The following is a 19,874-nucleotide window of genomic DNA, read 5'->3' as shown; positions in this document are numbered from 1 at the left end:
AGTTTGCTTTAGTTGGGCTCTTAGCCCTGTCATTTTTAACATTTATATATCTTGGCTGCTGCAATTGGTAAGAACTTTTGTTTAAAAAGCTCCTTTGTTGTGGCAAGCCAGCCAAAAACCTAAATAAGATCTGGTGATGTTCATGTTGCTATTAAATGGCAGAGTCTGTTCTCATTTAGTATAATAAGATTTACTGCTGCTATTCAATGTTAAATCTATTGTTTTACATTGTATGTCTATATATGGCAATGATTTCTGTAAGTTTTCAAGAATATCTTGGACAATAACACTGCTCTATGGTGTAAATCGCACTCAAAGAGACATCAATAATCAGCATATGAACCTCAATAATGGTGACAACAAATTTAACAAAATTAACAGTTTAACTCACAAACAGGCAACTGAAAGTCTAAACATAAACAACAGCAGAATCAAACACAAATAAAGAAAACTGTTAGACCATTATACAACATTTATTTATACCGCAATGCATGCTGGGATATTTGTACCGTGCCACTCCCAGCATGCATTGCAGCATGAAACATTTGAGATGTTACCATTGTTGAGAAACAAGATCAGATTCATGAGGTCTGAGTGTGTATTTGTCATAACTGAGCTGTTTTTGTATGTTATTTCTTAACTGTTAAGTAATTACGGAGGTATCTTTTCTGTTTCCACTTCTCATTAATTAAATTAATACCTGCAACTAAGCATAAAATCTATTGCATGAGGCCCTTCATCGAGATTTATACCAAAACATTTATCAGAACTAATTTCAGACAAACAGATTTCTTTATTTATTGATTTTCCAACTTTATTGCCATAGTACAAACGTTTTGTAAACTCTGTATTACAGCAGTTGGAAAGTCTTCTTAAATGAGTTCAAGGGTGAAGAGCCCAACTAAACCAGCCCTTCACTCCATTACGGTGACACAAAAAACACCTTAATTTCTGTTGGATCTCAATGAGAATTGTATGGAAGTCAAATCAGTCAGTAATAAGTGTGTCTGCTGTTGTTTGTGGAGTTGTTTAATGATCCTCTGCTGAGACTGAAGCTGTTTTATTTTATTTGATTTTATTTAATGTTGTAACTCAAGTCACTGTTTGTGTTTCTTGTTTATTTTCTTCAGTAATTGTAATTATTAACAGCAGGTGTTCATCAGTGTCTGAATTCACTCATTAGTGTTCATTAAAACTGTCAGGTGAACTATATTAGTTAACTAGTGTATGAAATAGTGAACAAGGACACAAAGCGTGATTTCAAACACAGACTTCAAAACATCGAATCTGAACTCTGTTAGCTCACAGTTTTCTGCAGTTGGTTACTTTCTCGAAAACAAAAATGTTACCCAGAAAGCACTGTTTTTAACAGAATATTACTGTTTTAGTGAAAAAACATTATTTTACTGTAGAATCTGACCGTTTTTTAAAAGCAATTTTTTACAGTGTAGCACTACACACAAACAACTGAAAACAAGTCTAAATGTACTTACACGCTGCTGGTCTCGTTGCTAAAGTGCTTCTCCTTATATGGTTGAACAAGCCATCCTACTTCCCTTACTTACTTACATTGTCTATCCATCCATCTATTTATTCATTTTGTTTAGTAAATGTGTTATTTTTGAGGCTGACCTCAAAAAAATATAATAATTTTACTGCTAGAATTTTAGGTGCAGGCTAGGACTGTCTCTGCCATAGGCAGATAACGTTGTTTTTTTGGCTTCATAGGACATGGACCTTCAGCATGCAGTGGGACGGTTTGCTGCTGAGTGTGACATGGCAGGGAAATAAACAGCACCTCTGAGTCAGAAACCATGGTGCTTGACTGGTAAAAAGGTGGCCATCTCCAGTTTGGAGAGTCTTTACCCCAAATGGAGTACAAGTATCTGCGTTTTTTTTTTTTTTTTCATGAAAAATGGAATGTGAGATTAAAAGATGGATCAGTGCAGCAGTAATGCATTTGATGTGATTGTCTGTTGTGGTGAAGTAGCTGAGATGAAAGGCAATCTTCTAAATTTACCACTCAATCTAGGTTCCTACTCACATCTATGGTTATGACTAAAAGGACAAGATCTCTGTAACAACCGGACACATTTTGCAAAATGTTATGACCTGCTTGTTTGAGTTGCACCATACAAGTGAGATGAGACAACAAAATAGCCTGAATGCAAATGATTTATTATAAAATGTAACTCAGAACAATCAATCAAAGCAACCAACAAATGTCTAGGCATAATAATGAAGATAAAGAACTTAGGATATAATCACAACAACACTTTAACTACATAATATAAGTAATGCAAAACAAAACCATAAAGTTAAAGAGTCAATGAGACGGCAGGTCTCGACATGTGGACTCCTGAGTAGCCACAGCGTCCAGGGGTAGCTAGCACAACAACTTTTATATACCCATTGATGAGTAATGCAGGAATCCAATCAGGATTTACCACATATTCCAATCTGCAGTCTTGGGATTATCACAGTGTATTAATATTGTAAAACTAAATACTTGTCGCTCTGCCAAAATCATCAAATATTCATCAAGTTTGTATTCTACTCAAAACAGTAAATGTAGTAAACTAGAAAGAATTTTGAATCTAAAAGTAAAGAAACTTTACTAATAAATAGATGATTTTTTTTTCTCATTCAGGGAGTCAGACAAAGAACATCATCGAAAACAACACTAGCTACATGAATACACTGAAGAGTAGAGTACAGATGTATCCACACCTGTACAATCACTTGCAAAAAGATTTTAAGCAGCAGAGATGCTGTTTGCCAGATGTTTATGAAACTGTTCTTCTCTCAGTTGCCATCATTGTGTTTACAGTAAACGCAAGGAGCGCAACACATTTCTACAAAATTTTCACAGAGGCACAACAAACACAGACGCAGGGGAGAAAGACAGTGACTGTTTACATGGACATCAGTAACTGACTGTTTAATGACAGTGGAATGTTTGATATCGCACATTGTATAAGAGAAAAAAAAACTGCATTTCTCGGTAACTGAGATGCACTCAGTATGTCAGAAAGCCATGTGCTCGTGTAGACTATCCTGTCAAAAAACGCGTTTACAAGTTTACACTCAAGAGAGCAGCATTTACAGCAGATCCTTCAGTCCATAATATTGTATTGATATTAACGTACTGACTTTAAACAATTCCTCTTCTCCCACTTGTTTTGGCAACCCAACTAGTCGTCTCTCTGTCGTCTGAACACTGTTTCAGGTAAAACAGTCTTTAAAGCTATCATACATATTAATGAAGTTGCCCGAAATACACAATAGAGCGCACTGATTGGTTTGAAAAAAGTCTTTCTCATGAATGAATGTAGTACACTCAGAGACAACATGAAATACTCCCAGGTACAGACAGACAGTCTACATGCTGGAATACACGCAAGGAAGTGTATGGGTAGAAAAGTCCAGTATGACTGCGGCTTAAGTGCATGTGAATGGTTTTTTTCCAGTGTGGATCCTCATGTGTTGATTAAGGTATGATGAGCGGCTGAAACTCTTCCCACACTGAGTGCATGTAAATGGTTTCTCTCCAGTGTGGATCCTCATGTGGTGATTAAGGTGTGATGATTGGCTGAAACTCTTCCCACACTGAGTGCATGTGAATGGTTTCTCTCCAGTGTGGATCCTCATGTGTTGATTAAGGGATGATGAGCAGCTGAAACTCTTCCCACACTGAGTGCATGTGAATGGTTTCTCTCCAGTGTGGACCCTCATGTGGTAATTAAAGTGTGATGAGCTGCTGAAACTCTTCCAACACTGAGTGCATGTGAATGGTTTCTCTCCAGTGTGGATCATCATGTGAATCTTAAGAATGTCTTTTCTTCCAAAACTCTTTCCACACTGAGTGCAGGTGAAACGATTCTTGTCTCTCCTTTTCAAAATACCATCAGTCTGTAAAAAAGTTTTTTCCTCAATTTTGACATGATGTTCCTCCTCTATACTCCTCTCGTTCTCTTCAATTATTTCTAAAATAATAAAAAAAATAAAACATTAGTTTTCATTAAGTCTTAAAGGGCACCAAGGTTACCCCTTTTTTCAGATTTAATATAAGTCTTTTGCGTCTCTAGAATTTGTATATAAAGTTTCAGATCAAAATACCCATCAGATTTTTCATTATACCTTTTACAAGATGCTGTTTTATACTGATTTCCAGCAGGGGGTGGTTTTGTCGTACTGTGCCTTTAAGCCAAGTTCTGCCCGCCCACTGTTTCTACATGCCTCCTCCCTCAGCTGCGTCAGACAACAGACAGACTTAAAGGAAGAAGGTCTCACATAGCGTTTGTGAGAAACTACAGTAAGAACCAGTGGCGTAGCGCAAAATGCAGAGGCCCCCCTGCAGGGATCGCTGACGGGGCCCCCTGATGAATGGGGGGGGGGGGATACGTCACACGTCAATTTGCATATCACTGGCGTCATCACGTTCTACCGTTTCTGTTTGTTTAACAGCCTATGGTTAATAAAGGGGCATTTATAATTGCACTACACTTTATATAAGCATGTTTATTTAACTAAATTTATTGCTGTTTGAATACAGTATGTCATTATAGATATATATAGATAGATAGATATAGATAGTGAATGTGCAGTAATCTCTCATATGTAATAAACTCAGACAAGTTCAGAAACTGTCACTAATATATGTGATTGTGAACAAGAAAAAAATAAACGCTCCAATTAAATTGTTAAAATGAAGTAGAAGTACATCGGTTTGACTGTACAAGGGAAATACCTTCACACTGCCTGTGCTAAATCATTTGTCGTCGGTACGCAGAGGGGTGATCTGCTCTCGGGCTGCAGGTGGGAGAGGCTGCTGTACGAGGAACTGACTGGGCCGCCTGTCAGTGCTGTGAGGCGGGGGAGGGGCCGGCGGCATCACATGCAGCTCGTTGAGAAGAGTAGGGACGGTACAGTATGAACAAATGACAGTCTAAAAAAAATCTCCAATAACACAAAAAAAAGTTGCTAGATTTGTCGCTAAGGGGGTCTGAAAAGTCGCTAAATCTAGTGACAAAGTCGCTAAGTTGGCAACATTGGCGGCAAGCAATCAGAATGAAGTAGTCCACCGCTTGAGAGGTGTTCAGAAAACACAGACCTGTGAACTTTGGTTCCGACCACAGATGTTCCCAAGAGTTTGATTATTGTGTTCGCCGGTGGATTTTTAATTATTGAAAATCACGACGACGCGGGGCCCCCTAATCACGCGGGACCCCCCCGCGGTGCGTGCCCTGCGGGCCCGTCCGCTACGCCACTGGTAAGAACTAATCTTTACTAATCAGTATAGTGAAGTTGCCTTGATGAGTCACACACAATATCGTTACAAAAAGTTAACGCGTGCGCGCACACACGCGCGCACACACACACACACACACACACACACACACACAGATACACACGCAGGCAGACAGACAGAGCGCACTTAGCTTAGTTAAGGCTAACCTCAAGTACTGTGTGGATATCTGTTATGCTAATGTACAAAATAAACCTGATTTAACTTCCACAAACCGGGATTGAAGCGTCTTCTTTTATAATTGTTCTGACACGCGGCTGTGTTGATGAAGTAAAGCTGAAGTAAAACGCTGTAATTAATTACACACATACTCAGTTTTAAAACACTTTAAACATGTGAAACTTACTCTTAATCACATTTGATGATGATTGCTGATCCTAGCGAACAGAACAGACCTTTTACTCCCGGTTGCTTTGCGTATGTCTGCCTGGTCTTGTTGACACATACACGTGACTACCGGAACATGTTAATGCGCGCAGCTGTCAATCAATTCGGTGGGCAGGGGGATCGCACACCTACGTAATGGTGCGATCGATTTGAAAACAGCTCCAATTGGCAGACCATTTTTTTGTAGTTAAATTGATAAAAAGGACTGGGTGTGTTCATATCACCCCAGTATGACGGTCTATACACTATAACAACACACAGATCTGTCCAAACAGCTTGAAAAGTAGATTTTTTACCATAGGTGCCCTTTAAGTCATCCTTATTTATCTAGTGCTTTTACAATGTAAATTGTGTCAAAGCCACTTAACATAGAAGTTAAAGTAAATTTAAACTGTCAGTCCAGTTTTCAGAGTTTCTAACATAATTGATCATAAAATTTATTTTGGTCATATTGATCAGACACAGATTTGAAAGCTGTAAATGGCCTATTTTTATTCCTATATATTCACAATTACATCAAAATGTTTTTCTAAAATGTGTAAAGCAGACAGGGAATACTTGTATATTCTGTGCCTGACTGGTAAACACACCAGAAAAAAAGGTTATTGGGTAACAGCTGAATTTTTGCCTTGCAGACATGAGACATGCCTGTCAGCATCTGCATAAAGCAGGGGTACTCAACCTTTTGCAAGCTGGGCCCCCCCAAAGCCGGTTTATTGCAGCTAGGGCCCCAGTGACTCAGAGAGGGTACAAGGACTTTACATTTTTGAGGCTTGCTTAGCTTCTCGAAGAGAAATCAAACAAATGAGCGCTTTCTAAAGTCTATGAGCACAGCACACACAAATAAACTAAATTGACATACTGCAGTTAAATTTTGAAATGTGTTTTTTTTTTTTTTATTTATAACATTTGAATACAGTTCAGCAACATACATCACACAACCTGACGACAAAGGGAGCTGACAATTGAACATCACTAAATTTACCATCACCTCAAGATTGAAAATTTTACACGGATTTCATACAGGGTTCATACAGACACAGCCTAATGAAAATCAAAGACTTTTAGGCACTTTTTCCAGCATCTACTTTTATTTTCGAAACTGACATGCAATGTATTGACCACCTGAAATGTATTCTCAGCAACCCATAAAAACATTGCATAGGAACTATTAGCAAATTATTGTTATAATAAAATAAATGATGTAGCCTTCCCAGTATAAAATAACAGTAGCAGACCTAACTTTATAGCTACAGCTCGGCAGAGTCAGCACAGGTATAAAAACAGGTGGTTTTATTCCTGATGAGAATATTTATTGTTGTCAGACTTCACTCTCACATAAATACACCTAAATAAATCAATCAAAACTCATAGCTAATCAGGATAGCCTGTGCGTGTAGGGGGAGAGTCAGAGGAGGGTAAGGTCAGTAAAAATTAGCATAAAAAAGGGAGTGTCAGTTTTGGGCACGTGCTGATTTTCACAGAGGCAAAACAAACACACAGATGCAGAGGAGAAAGTCAGTGACTGTGTTTACATGGACATCAGTAATCAAATTATTTGCCAAATTATTAAATGGTAGATTTTAATTGCAGTTTGGCTCTTTCATTCAGGAATTTCATTCGTGTCCCGTGACAAACGAGATATTTGATTCGAGGAATTGCTGGAAGCGTGTATCTTTCATGCAATGTTTGTTGCAAAAAAAAAAAAATCCTTCACATTTCTCTGTAACTTAGATGCACTTGGTAGGTAGCGTCAGAAAGCCATGTATGTTATTCCTATCACAAAATGCTGGTGTAAGTTTGATTGTGGTGCTAACATGTTTACACTCGGAGAGCAGCATTTACAGTGGATTTTTCAGTCCATAATATTGTATATATATTATCGTACTGTAAACTTTATTAACTTAGAAACCATTTGACTAAGGTCTGACTCTAAACACTGAAAGAGTACTGCTGACGAACTAACTTTGCCTCTGAATAAACAAACAAAAACCACTGGTCGCTCACTTAACAAATCTGTAGAGACAGGACAATCAACACATACTGGAGCTCTGTCTATTATTAAAGGAGAAGAGCAGCAAATCTGGATTTCACCATTTTCAGACGAGAAATCTCTCGGGTAAAAAATGTTCCTTAGACACACATTTCTGTCACGCGTCGCGTGCAGCATAATCCACACGTGAGTCCAGCTACGCTATCATAGAGGGAAAATAAAAACAAAACCTTCACTGCAGCAAATTATAAAACGCAACACTGACGACCAAATATTTCTTGTTCTCCCACTTGGCAACACAACGTGGCGTCTCTCTGCCGTCTGAACACTGTACAGGTACAAACAGTCTTCAAAGATATAATGCACATTAATGAGGTTGCACCGCATACACAATAGAGCGCGTTGATTGGTTTCAACCAAGTCTTACTCATGAATGAATGCAGCACACTCAGAGACGTCATAAGGTACTCCCAGGTAGATGTTCAGTCTACATGCTGGAATACACGCCAAGATCTCATGGCCGTGAGGCAGCTTCAAAAATTCATTTTAAACCGGAAGTACGAATTTGCTCAAAATAACGCAAAAACAACCAATTTTCACTTTTTGGTGAAATATGTGTGTCCTAATAGTGTTTTTAGCAGTGTGGGACACATATACGACTGTCAACAACTCAAAAAATGTGTTTTGTTGTTTTGTGACCCTTTCTCTACGCAGATATGTGTCTTATTACGTGACAGAAAACCAAAGACTCTTTCAGACCGTATAGCAAATCATTCAAATCTGGTGTCTATTAAATGTATATCTGAGACTTCTGTAGTGAAAACGACTAAAACTGTTAAGTTAGCACTTCTAAACATCAGATCACTCAATAATAAATCACTTTTAGTCAATGATTTTATCAACACAAATTGCCTTGATTTTATGCTTTTAAATGAAACTTGGCTAGATGACAGTTGTAGCGCAGCAGTTCTGAATGAAGCAGCTCCTTTAAACTTTGACTTTTTGAGTGTTTGCAGAGCTAATAGGAGAGGTGGAGGCATCGCTGCCCTGTTTAAAGATGTCTATGAATGTAAACAAGTGTCATTTGGTGACTATTTGTCTTTTGAATATCTGAGTATAGCACTAAAAGGGTCTCCACGCATCTTACTAATCATTATCTACAGACCTCCAAAATATTCTCCAGCTTTTATTGATGATTTTACAGAGCTGTTATCAATAGTAACATCTGAATATGATTATTTTAGTATTGCTGGGGATTTTAATATTCACATTGATAATCCAGAAATCAATGCTGTAAAAGAACTGATGACTGTTTTTAACACTTTTGATCTGACTCAGCATGTTCAAGGACCCACACACAATCGTGGACACACTCTTGATCTACTTATAACTAAGGGTTTACACATTTCATCGACTGTTGTTAAGGATGTGGCACTATCTGATCATTTCTGTATTTTCTTTGATATATTGATCACTCCAGCTATTAAAGACAGATCTGTCTCTGTCAGAAAGAGATGCATAAATGAGAACACTAGTGAGCAGTTTATGAAGGCCATATCGCTGGCACCAAGTATATCTGCAGACTCTGTTGATTCTCTCCTTGATTTGTTTAATTCTAAAATTGAAAATGTAATAAATGACATCGCTCCTGTTAAAGTTAGGAAGAGAACTGGCAAAGAGAGAGTCCCTTGGAGAAACTCAAGAGCAGTCCAAATGAAGAAAAGACAATGCAGGAAAGCTGAGCGTATGTGGAGAAAGACGAAACTAGTAGTCCATTATAATATCTATAAAGACAGTCTTCAGGCTTTTAATGTGGAACTAAAAACTGCTAGACAGACTTTCTTTTCAAACCTTATAAACAACAATGTAAATAATGCTCGCACACTCTTTGCAACAGTAGAGAGGCTCACAAACCCCCCCAGTCGGATTCCCAGTGAGCTACTCTCTGTAAGCAAATGTAATGAATTTGCTAATTTCTTTACTGATAAGATCAATAATATCAGAAAGGCAATCAGCTCATCCAATCAGCCAAGTTGTGTCAATATCAAACAAACTCAACCACAACTTGAGAAGTCAGACATTATGTCTGATTTCATGGCAATTAACGGTAAAATCTTAGAAGAGATGGTGCAAATTATAAAAACATCAACCTGCAGTCTTGACACGCTCCCCACATCATTCTTCAAAACGGTGTTTACCTGTTTAGAAATGGATCTTCTAAAAGTGGTAAATGATTCACTTCTCTCAGGGATTTTTCCAAACTCACTTAAAACTGCAGTTGTTAAACCCCTCTTGAAGAAGAGCAACCTGGATAACACCCTATTGAGCAATTACAGGCCAATCTCAAATCTCCCTTTCATTGGCAAAATCATTGAAAAAGTTGTTTTCAACCAGGTTAACAAGTTCTTAAACTTCAAGGGGTGTTTAGATAATTTCCAATCTGGTTTCAGAGCACATCACAGTACAGAGAGCGCTCTTATAAAGATAATCAATGATATACGTCTAAACACAGATTCAGGTAAAATAACAGTGCTGGTATTGCTCGATCTCAGTGCTGCATTTGACACTGTCGATCACAGCATACTTCTGGATAGGCTGGAAAACTGGGTTGGGCTGTCTGGGACTGTCCTCAAATGGTTCAGATCTTACCTTGAAGGGAGAGGTTACTATGTCAGTATAGGTGATCATAGGTCGAGGTGGACACCCATGACATGTGGAGTCCCACAAGGCTCGATTCTGGCACCTCTCCTGTTCAACCTTTACATGCTCCCTCTGAGCCAAATAATGAGAAAGAATCAAATCTCCTACCACAGCTATGCTGATGACACTCAGATCTACCTAGCCTTACTGCCTAATGACTACAGCCCCATTGACACCCTCTGCCAATGTATTGATGAAATTAAAAATTGGATGTGCCAAAACTTTCTTCAGTTAAACAAAGAGAAAACTGAAGTCATTGCATTTGGGAACAGAGATGAGGTTCTCAAGGTGAATGCGTACCTAGGCTCTAAAGGTCAAACGACAAAAAATAAGGTCAAGAATCTTGGTGTGACTCTTGAGTCAGATCTGAGTTTCAACAGTCATGTCAAAGCAGTCAGTAAATCAGCATACTATCATCTCAAAAACATAGCAAGAATCAGATGCTTTGTTTCTAGTGAAGATTTAGAGAAACTTGTTCATGCTTTTATCAGTAGCAGGGTGGATTACTGTAATGGACTCCTCACTGGCCTTCCCAAAAAGACAGTCAGACACTTGCAGCTCATCCAGAATGCTGCAGCCAGAATTCTGACCAGAAGCAGGAAATCAGAGCACATCACACCTGTCCTCAGGTCTCTACACTGGCTGCCAGTTACATTCAGAATAGATTTTAAAGTATTATTACTGGTCTATAAATCACTAAATGGCCAAGGACCTCAATACATTACAGATATGCTCACTGAATACAAACCTAACAGATCACTCAGATCTTTAGGATCATATAAACTAGAAGTTCCAAGAGTTCAGTCTAAGCAGGGTGAATCTGCCTTCAGCCACTACGCCCCTTGCTGCTGGAATCAGCTTCCAGAAATGATCAGATGTGCTCCAACATTAGGCACATTCAAATCAAGACTGAAAACACATCTGTTTAGCTGTGCCTTTACTGAATGAGCACTGTGCTGCGTCCGACAGATCGCACTATTATGTTTTTCGTTTTCTTTTTCATTCTTTTATAACCTATTTTAACTCATTTTAATTTGTTTTTATCTGTTTTTAATAATTTTTATTGTCTGCATTTTATTTTCCTAAACTTGTCTTTTTTATTCCTGTTTATGTAAAGCACTTTGAATTGCCACTGTGTATGAAATGTGCTATATAAATAAACTTGCCTTGCCTTGCCTTTAATGTCAGAAGTAGAGTATGGTGGTATTGTTATTTTGGACCATTGTCCAGTCTCACTAAAACTATATTTTCCAGGCAATGTAATCCCCCAATGTACATGACGGTTTAACTCAAGACTATTGGCAGATGACGATTTTGTAAAATTTATTGATGCTCAAATAGATTTCTACTTTGAGACAAACAAATCCCCAGAGATAAGTTAAAGCATCCTATGGGATACTCTGAAAGCATATAAGAGGACAGATTATTTCAGGTCAACGTAGTGCAAATAAAAGTATGCCAAAACGGCTTACAGAGATTATGAATAAAATACAATGGATCAGCTACACTCAACATCACCTTCTGAATAGCTCCATAAAAAAAGACTTCTTCTGCAAGTGGAATATGACTCCTTGACAAGTGAAAAGGCGTTATGAATGAGCTGGCAGGTTATTGTGTTACCAACTGAAATGATCCTCAGCAGTTGGTTTTATAGTTGCAGCTCCGAGGTAAACAAAATTAAAAGTAATGAGGTTTTTTTATTATTATTTGGAATTACCATCAGTGATTCAGATCAGTTGGCATCAGAAGGAAAATAACACCTTCTGAAATTGAAAATGCAATCAAAAAAGTGAAAACCGGAAAATTGAAAAGTCGATCTGGCCCTGGTGGCTTCCCAGCTGAGTTTTATAAGAAGTTTACTGTCAAACTTACACCCCTGTTGTGCAGGGTATTTGCTGAAGCTCTTGTCTCGGAATCACTCCCCCTCTTTATGACATCGGCTGCTATAACAGTACTTCTTAAAAGGGAAAAAGATCCACTTAAATGTTAATCTTATTGTCCGATCAGCTTACTCTGCTGTGATTATAAGATCCTGGGGTGTTTCTAGAAAACCTAGTGAGAGCTTGTTTAGGAAGCCAAGGTGTGTCTGATTGGCATTGGAACTAAACTTTCCAGGACACCGGACCTCCATGACTGAGTTTGGACATGCCTGCTTTAGGGGAATGAGACAGGGCTACCCTCTGTCCCCTCTGCTCTTTGACATTGTCATTGAACCTCTTGCAATCGTAAAGAACTCAGATGGCTTGCAAGGAGTTTTCAGAGAGGGACAAGAACATAAGTTCCTGCTATATGCGGATGATCTTTTTTTTCTGTCAATTCCAGATACATGTATTCCAAAAGCTCTTACAATAATTTAAGAACTGGGAAATGTTTCTGGATACATAGTCAATCTAGCAAAGTGTCTCCTTTTCCCTATCAATGATAGAGCACAGCAAATGTCCTTCCAATCCTTTCCATTTTCAGGAAGTCCTGATAAATTTGTATATCTGGGTGTGAGTGTGACACGCAAATATAAGGATTTGTTCAATAATAATTTTAAAACAACATTAGACAAAGCCAAACGAGACATGGCATGGTGGTAAATCCTTCCTTTATCTTTGGATGGGAAGATGAATTCCATTAAAGTGACAATACTACCAAGATTTCTGTTTCTATTTCAGACTGTGCCTGTTTTTTTTTTTTTTGTCAATTCATTTTTCAAGAAGTTGATTACCATACTTTCTGGACTATAAGATTCTACTTTTTCCCTAGGTTTTGACCATGCGGCTTATACAAAGAAGCAGCTATTCTGTGGATTTTTCTTCCACCGCTAGGGACGCTCTGATCGGAATTACCGGTAGAATAAAAAATAAGAGACGAAAAATCTATGCAAAGAAAAATAGACTGCGCTACTTTTTCTTTAGCAGATAGAACACTCATGACAAATTACTAACTGGAAATTATATTCAAATCCTTGCCCCTTCATCATGGAAACCACACAAAGAAGTTCATATGATTCAAGTTAAGTTAAAGGCAATAGGGCTTGCTACCCAGGAAGGAAACTGCGCTGCTGCACGCAAGCTTAGCGTCAACGAATCTATGTTGAGGCGTTGGAGGCGGCAGCGAGAAGAGCTCATGCAATGCCAAAAGTCGAGAAAAGCTTTAAGAGGACATAAAAGCAGTTGGCCTGAACTTGAAAATGTCCTGGAAGACTTGGTGAACACACATAGAGCATATGGCCGAGGTTTATGCATTGTAAAGATCAGACTGAAAGCCAAAACAGTCTGCCTCAAAATGAACATCGAAGGTTTCAAAGCTGGGCCGTCATGGTGTTTCAGATTTATGAAACCTTTCCAATAGAGCACGGACCCCTCTCTGTCAGTAACTCCCTCCTGACTATCAGGAAAAAGTTGAAACCTTCCACAAATTCGTTGAAACAAAGATAAAAGAGAACTCCATTGGACCAGACAACATCAATAATATGGATGAAGTACCTTTGACGTTTGATCTGCCTCTGACCAGGACTGTTACCAAGACAGGTGCATCATCCGTGTTGTTGAAAACAACTGGCCATAGGAGAACGCACTTTACCTGCGTTCTGACATGCACGGCATCCGGACAAAAAATTCCACCAATGGTGATTTTTAAGCACATAACTACGCCCAAAGAATAACTCCCGAAAGGTATAGTGGTCAAAGTTAATACCAAAGGTTGGATGGTGGAAGGCCTAATGAAGCAATGGTTAACGAAGTGCTACGGTAAGCCGATTTTTTCACCAGAAAAAAACGCTGCTTGTTTTGGATAGCATGAGGGCCCACATCACAGATTCTGTGAAAGCAGCAATCAAGAAAACAAACTCCATTACAGCTGTGATTCCTGGAGGTACAACAACGTATTTACAGCCACTTGACATCAGTGTGAATTGGGCATTTAAAAGGTGCACTCCGGGTTGAATGGAAGACTTGGATGACAAGTGGTAAAAAGTCTTTCACAAAAACTGGCCGCATGCAAAAAGCATCCTTTTCTGATGTCTGTCAGTGGATCCAAACAGCGTGGAGTGCTGTCAAAGAATCCACCATTACCATTGGGATCCGAAAGGCTGGACTGCTACGCGAAGAGAGCGGTGCACTTTCAGAGCTAAATTTACTAGAGGATGAAAGCAACACAGAGATCGAGACTGATGGAGACAAATGTGACGAAGCGCTTCTGAGGCTGTTCAACTCCGACACTGAAGAAGATGAATTCATGGGTTTCAGCAAAGATGATTAAAGTGACTTGTGGTTTCAAACACAAGAGAAATAAAGGTGAATAAATACCGTTTTTTTATGTTCTGATTTTATCAGCAAAGTTGCTGCCGTGTTAAAAGGCAATGTTCAGAAAGAATCTGTTCAGGTACATACATACATGTACAGTTTCAGTACAAAATCGTTCTGTACATGCAGTAAATTTCAAAATTTTCAACATAGATATCTGCGGCTTATAGCCCGGTGCGGTTTGTATAACTTTTTTCTTTTTTTTTTAAATAGCGCGCATGTGGCTTATATACAGGTGCGCTCTATAGTCCAGAAAATATGGTAATTGTATTTTTACATTTCTCTAGGATAAGAAAATTCCTTGCATAAGAAAGGAACTCTTGGAAAAAAGAAGGAAGAGAGTGGATTGCCAATGCCAAATTTCTGCTCCAATTTTGTTAAATCCATTGTTCCCCCCCTCTCTTATAGATTCAGCGTTCCAATGATGGTCTAGGAAGGGAGTTAACTGTGATAAGAACCTGTTAAAAGATGCCATATTTTTCTCATTTCAACAGTTAAGAACAGACATTGAGATTCCACACTCTAATTTTTTAGGTACCTTCAGGTCTTTGGTTTCGTTAAAAAAACTTCTCTCCTTCACTGAACCAACCAAAAGCATGCTGTATAGATGAATTGGTAAACATGAACCCATATCAAAAAGGTGTAATGTCCATGTTATATGAAGTGATCCAAAGAACTGCCTCTACTTCCCTAAATCGTATAAAGCAAAACTGGGAAGACCAACTGGGACTAGAAATATCAGATACAGCCTGGCAATATGCCATAGAACTGGTACACTCATCTTCTGTATGTATTAGACATGGTCTTCTTCAGTTTAAGGTGCTTCATAGGCTTCACCTATCTAGGAGCAAGCTGGCAAAAATGTATTCAGGGTCAGATTCATCTTGTCCCAGATGTGGTTTGGAGCCAGTAGTTTAAAGTCCTATGTTCTGGGGATGCCCTAGATTACATCATTTTTGACCAATATTTTTAGATAATTTTCATCTAAATGTAATAAAGATATGGATCCTAATCCTTTGATCTCAATTTTTGATACAGTGGCAGAAGAAATGTACCTGTCAGCTAATCACGTCGAAATCATTGCCTTTTCTTCTTTACTGACCAGACACCTGATTCTTCTCAGGTGGAAAAAGACGAACCTGCCATCCCACAATCATTGGATATTAGAAGTGTTATCACATCTTTAACTCGAGCACCTTAAGTACACCATCCGAGGCTCTACAAAAAAAAGTTTTATGAGGTTTGGCAGCCTTTCCTATCCTACACTGAACGCTCAGGGGTTATTATATCCTAAGTGAGAGTTTATCCCTAATTTCCTGATTTGTTTTTACCTATTTTTATTTTTCTCTTTTTCCCTTTTTCTTTATGGGGTATGAGTATGTCTGTAGGTATGTACCATGTTAATTTGTTCTTTAATTTGTTGTGGAAAAATCAAAGACTTTTGAAAAATCAATAAAAAAAATTTAAAATTAATAAGAATGTAAGCAGTACTAAATAGTTTTTTGAACAAGTAATAATCCCATTAATCTAGTTATAGTACATGTTCCTGTTGAAGATCTGTGAATTTAAACTATTTATTCATTAAAGAAGGACAAGCCATTCTCATAATAAACTAAATCTATGCACGACAATCTGTCCAGGTCGATGTCCTCAGCAGAAAAAACCTAGAGCACGTTTAAACAAATGAAGCACGAAAATAATTAAAGCATTATGATAAATAGAGTTAAAATGACCTTTTTGAATGAAAGGTTAAAGGTTTTATTGAGATGGATTGTTGGTGATTGTATGGGTTTCGGCCAGATTAGGTAGCAAAACATGAAAAAAGGAAAATGAAGACTTGTTTTAAAAAGATTTAAGACCTACAACACAATCTTTCAGTAAATTTAAGACTTTTTAAGGCCGAAACCTTTAGGTTTTTGAATTTAAGACATTTTAAGACCCTGCGGCTATTAAATAGGGAATAGCCCTGATAATTAGTTATTATAATAATGATGATGTAATTGTAGATACTGTCTGTGAGAACTAGTAACAACTACTACAAACAAGTTTACACCCATAAAGAAGTTGATGAAAAAAGGGAATTGTGATCAACGTGACATATGCAAATGGAAAGTACTAAGCCAACACCATCACTGTAAAAGCAGATGATCTCTTCTATGGGAATACTGTAGGTCAAATATTGTCAGCTCAGTTAAACTTTTTAAATTTATTGTTTTTATTTGTTTTATATAGTGCCAGTGCTCAAGGACGCTTTACAAACAGTAGGAGAACAAGAAAAGCAATAACCTTAAGAAGGTTGAGAAAATGGGAGACTAATAATACATAAAATAATGACAAAAGACACGAGAACAAGTAACAAATGAAACTCATTCCTTTTTTTCAATGAGTGCTTATGTAAATTTAGGAGAACTAGGCAGCACACTCAGGACTGCAAGATGGATTTAATTTAGTATTATTATTAAAATATATCTGAATGAGGATCAAATGACTGAGTTGGTGTTTGAGAATAAAAACCAACCTGTTTGTTCCTGCAGATCTTCCTGTTTGACTGTGAATGTTTCTTCAATCTTCACATCTTCACTCTCCTCTTTAATAAACGCCATCTTTATAACCGTGTGGAGATCAGTCGCTTCAGCAGCAGTTTTTCTGTGTTTAGACACTTTATCCTGTTTAAAATGAACAACACAATAAAAAAATGTCCTGTTTAAAAAAAAATAAAACAATGAACAGAAACAAAATAACTTCTCTTCAACACTTGCTTCAACAGTTTCCTTATATGACAGTCATTAACAAACAGAAATCAGGTAAGTCTGAGCAAGAAACAATAGACACAAATGAGCAGATTAACACTAGTACTCCATTTCTTATATATAGTGATGTATACTTCGAATAGAATGACATTATGCCGTTTAATGAATTAAACCTTCATTAAAACACTTATTACACACTTTACTGTTGCTTTATTCAAACTTTAACAAATGTTGTTAATTATTTTCTTTGTTTTATTTATTTTATTGTCTGCTTACAGCAACGCTGTAGAACTTATTTGCACAAGACAAGAATTTACTCTTGGGAACAAATAAAGTTTATCCTATCTTATTCAAACAATAGACCTTACTGTGAGTAAAATAATACTTCTTTGTATAAACGGGTAAAATAATATTGTCAACAGCAGGTACATTTAGCATTAAACGAACAACCTGAAATTTTAATCAGTCGGTTTACATCTGTGTAAAAGCTTTAAAAACAAACCTTTCTCCAGTTGAATCACAGTGTGGGAGCGGCGCAGCCTTATGACATCACACCACCATGCCACAATAAAAGTCTTTTTTTCCCCCATTTATTCTTTATCATGACTTATTGATACATTTCTCCCTCGTTTTCCACTTTACACTTTATCTGCTTTCTGTTTTGTACTTGTAAGACCATCATTTATGTTCATTGAATAAACCCATTTACCCCCACTAGATCTTTGCCTTCAGGTAGGTTGATAGGAGGTTGCATTTTCTTTTAAACGATTGCATTTCTTCATCCATAGCTTTAACCCATTTACTTGCATTCACTGATGTTACCACCTCTTTGTATGTTTGAATGGGGAAACATCAAATTCTACAAAATTGCCTGCCAGGTTCCAACCTATATATGTAATAGGTTGAAACTTTTTTATAACTAAATAAACAAACAAAAAAACTAAACAGTTGTAAAGAAGCTTTTTAAAATGACTGAAGAACTTAATACAACGTTGAATAGTGCAACGTTGTTTAGATTTTACAATTTATAATGTTAGCATTCAGATATTATTTGAGTGTAAATTCAGAATGTGCAATTTACCTTTTCAGTCTTCAATGAAGAAGTGGGATGAGAAAAGGCATCAGTGGGTTTTTCTTTGTATGTTGTTGTTAGTAATAATCCCAATGTAGGAATCTACAATCGTAGTTTGTCCTCCAAAGTTGTTTTCTTATAGCAAAATAAGCCAATGAAGATTCTTTTAGGAACCCAGAATATATAGATGCAACCCTGCTGAGATACTGGATCTGGAATGTGATTGGATAAGACTCAATTGGCCCCCATTAAAGCTGGTATAAAGATGCAAATGAGCAGTGGGGAGCAGTGAAGACTCAAGACACATACAGTGGGGGATGGGAAGTTCAGCAGCTTTACAAACCAGTTTTACAGAGAAATAATGATGTATTGGGAAAATAAGTTGACTTTAGCCATCTTCATTTGTTTAGCTGCTATTGTTTTATAGTACTATTGATGAAAGCTTTTTTTTTTATTTTGGTTGCTGCATTTTGTAGTTACTGTTGATACACTTATGATATGTAACACATTTCAATTAATTTTTTCCCAAGCCTGGTTAAAAGGTAATGCAAGAGTTGTGTGTTGTTTTTGTAGAAGTTTCTCAGAGTTGCTTGGCTGAAGTCTTTGTGTAAAGATGCAAATGAGCATTGAAAACTCAATCCATACCGATGTCTCAATACACACAACTACATTCACTTATATAATAGTTATAGAAGATGTATACTGTAATACTGTGATATATTATCATTCGTTGAAAGGAACAATTTATAAACTTCACATTGAGGTTTTATTTGTGTTAAGTTCAGTCAATATATTGACATGAGCTAACTATTAGCAGAGTTTTAGTCATTTATTTATTACTGAACTTGTTCTTTATGTGAGTTTAGAGTCCTTTATTTATCTTAAAGCACATGCAGCTCATGACTGGCTTCTGGAAGACTGTAAACACTTTATGTTTATAAATTGTTACTATCAAAATGTAACTTGTTTCTGTGCCAATTTTGTTTTCTTTCCTTTGTTTTTTAGTTGAACAGAACATGTGTAAGCAGCTCAGCTTTCCCGAAATCCTCTTATTCTCCTGGTATGTATTAAAGATGTTTTTCTCTCTATTTATTACTTGTGTTTGTGCACACAAATATGCATAGACATTCACAGAAGCATATATAAGATACTCTGACAAAACCTTTTCCTTTTAACACAGTAAAGCGATCACATACTGTGATGCATCTAAATATTTATAATTAGAAAATAATTACATCACTAGTAAATTTATTGTATTGGCAGTTTATACAGAATAATTCAACGACAAGAGTTAACTTTCATATCTACACAATGCATAACTTTTAACGTGATTAACCTGCTCTACCTACACCAACTACAGCATTTCTCAGAC

General features: G+C 37.3%; 2 protein-coding genes and 1 long non-coding RNA gene across 5 annotated transcripts in view; 1 reads left to right on the top strand and 2 right to left on the bottom strand.

Annotated features, from left to right (window-relative positions):
* The window catches only part of LOC148682349 (uncharacterized), a 771,506-nt gene that overhangs the window by 366,664 nt on the left and 384,968 nt on the right, over nt 1–19,874 (bottom strand). The window lies entirely within an intron of this gene.
* The window catches only part of LOC137490983 (uncharacterized), a 471,679-nt gene that overhangs the window by 188,385 nt on the left and 263,420 nt on the right, over nt 1–19,874 (top strand). The gene's annotated exons all lie outside the window — the stretch shown is intronic.
* On the bottom strand, nt 2,158–18,658 carry LOC141381854 (uncharacterized). 3 transcript variants are annotated; one of them, XM_087250604.1, is made up of 3 exons: nt 17,933–18,658; nt 17,199–17,346; nt 2,158–3,986 (listed from the first exon to the last, which is right to left on the bottom strand). In XM_087250604.1, exons 2-3 carry the CDS (start codon nt 17,281–17,283, stop codon nt 3,442–3,444), a joined length of 630 nt encoding a protein of 209 aa, XP_087106730.1. In that variant the 5' UTR covers nt 17,284–17,346; nt 17,933–18,658; the 3' UTR covers nt 2,158–3,441. The 3 variants fall into 3 exon arrangements, with proteins under 3 accessions (XP_087106730.1, XP_087106729.1, XP_087106731.1); XM_087250603.1 differs by having other exon boundaries at nt 18,512–18,658; XM_087250605.1 differs by having other exon boundaries at nt 17,881–17,975.

Source organism: Danio rerio, chromosome 4 (genome assembly GCF_052040795.2).
Source record: "Danio rerio strain M-AB ecotype USA chromosome 4, GRCz13ab, whole genome shotgun sequence".
NCBI lineage: Eukaryota > Metazoa > Chordata > Actinopteri > Cypriniformes > Danionidae > Danio > Danio rerio.
This window is presented reverse-complemented; position numbering and strand designations above follow the sequence as displayed.

Excerpts from the sequence above, each read along its gene's own strand:
- LOC141381854 (XM_087250604.1), bottom strand. The coding sequence starts at position 17,283 with ATGGCGTTTATTAAAGAGGAGAGTGAAGATGTGAAGATTGAAGAAACA. Across the intron at positions 3,987-17,198 it reads AGATCTGCAGGAACAAACAG|AAATAATTGAAGAGAACGAG; the intron begins GTTGGTTTTTAT and ends TTATTATTTTAG.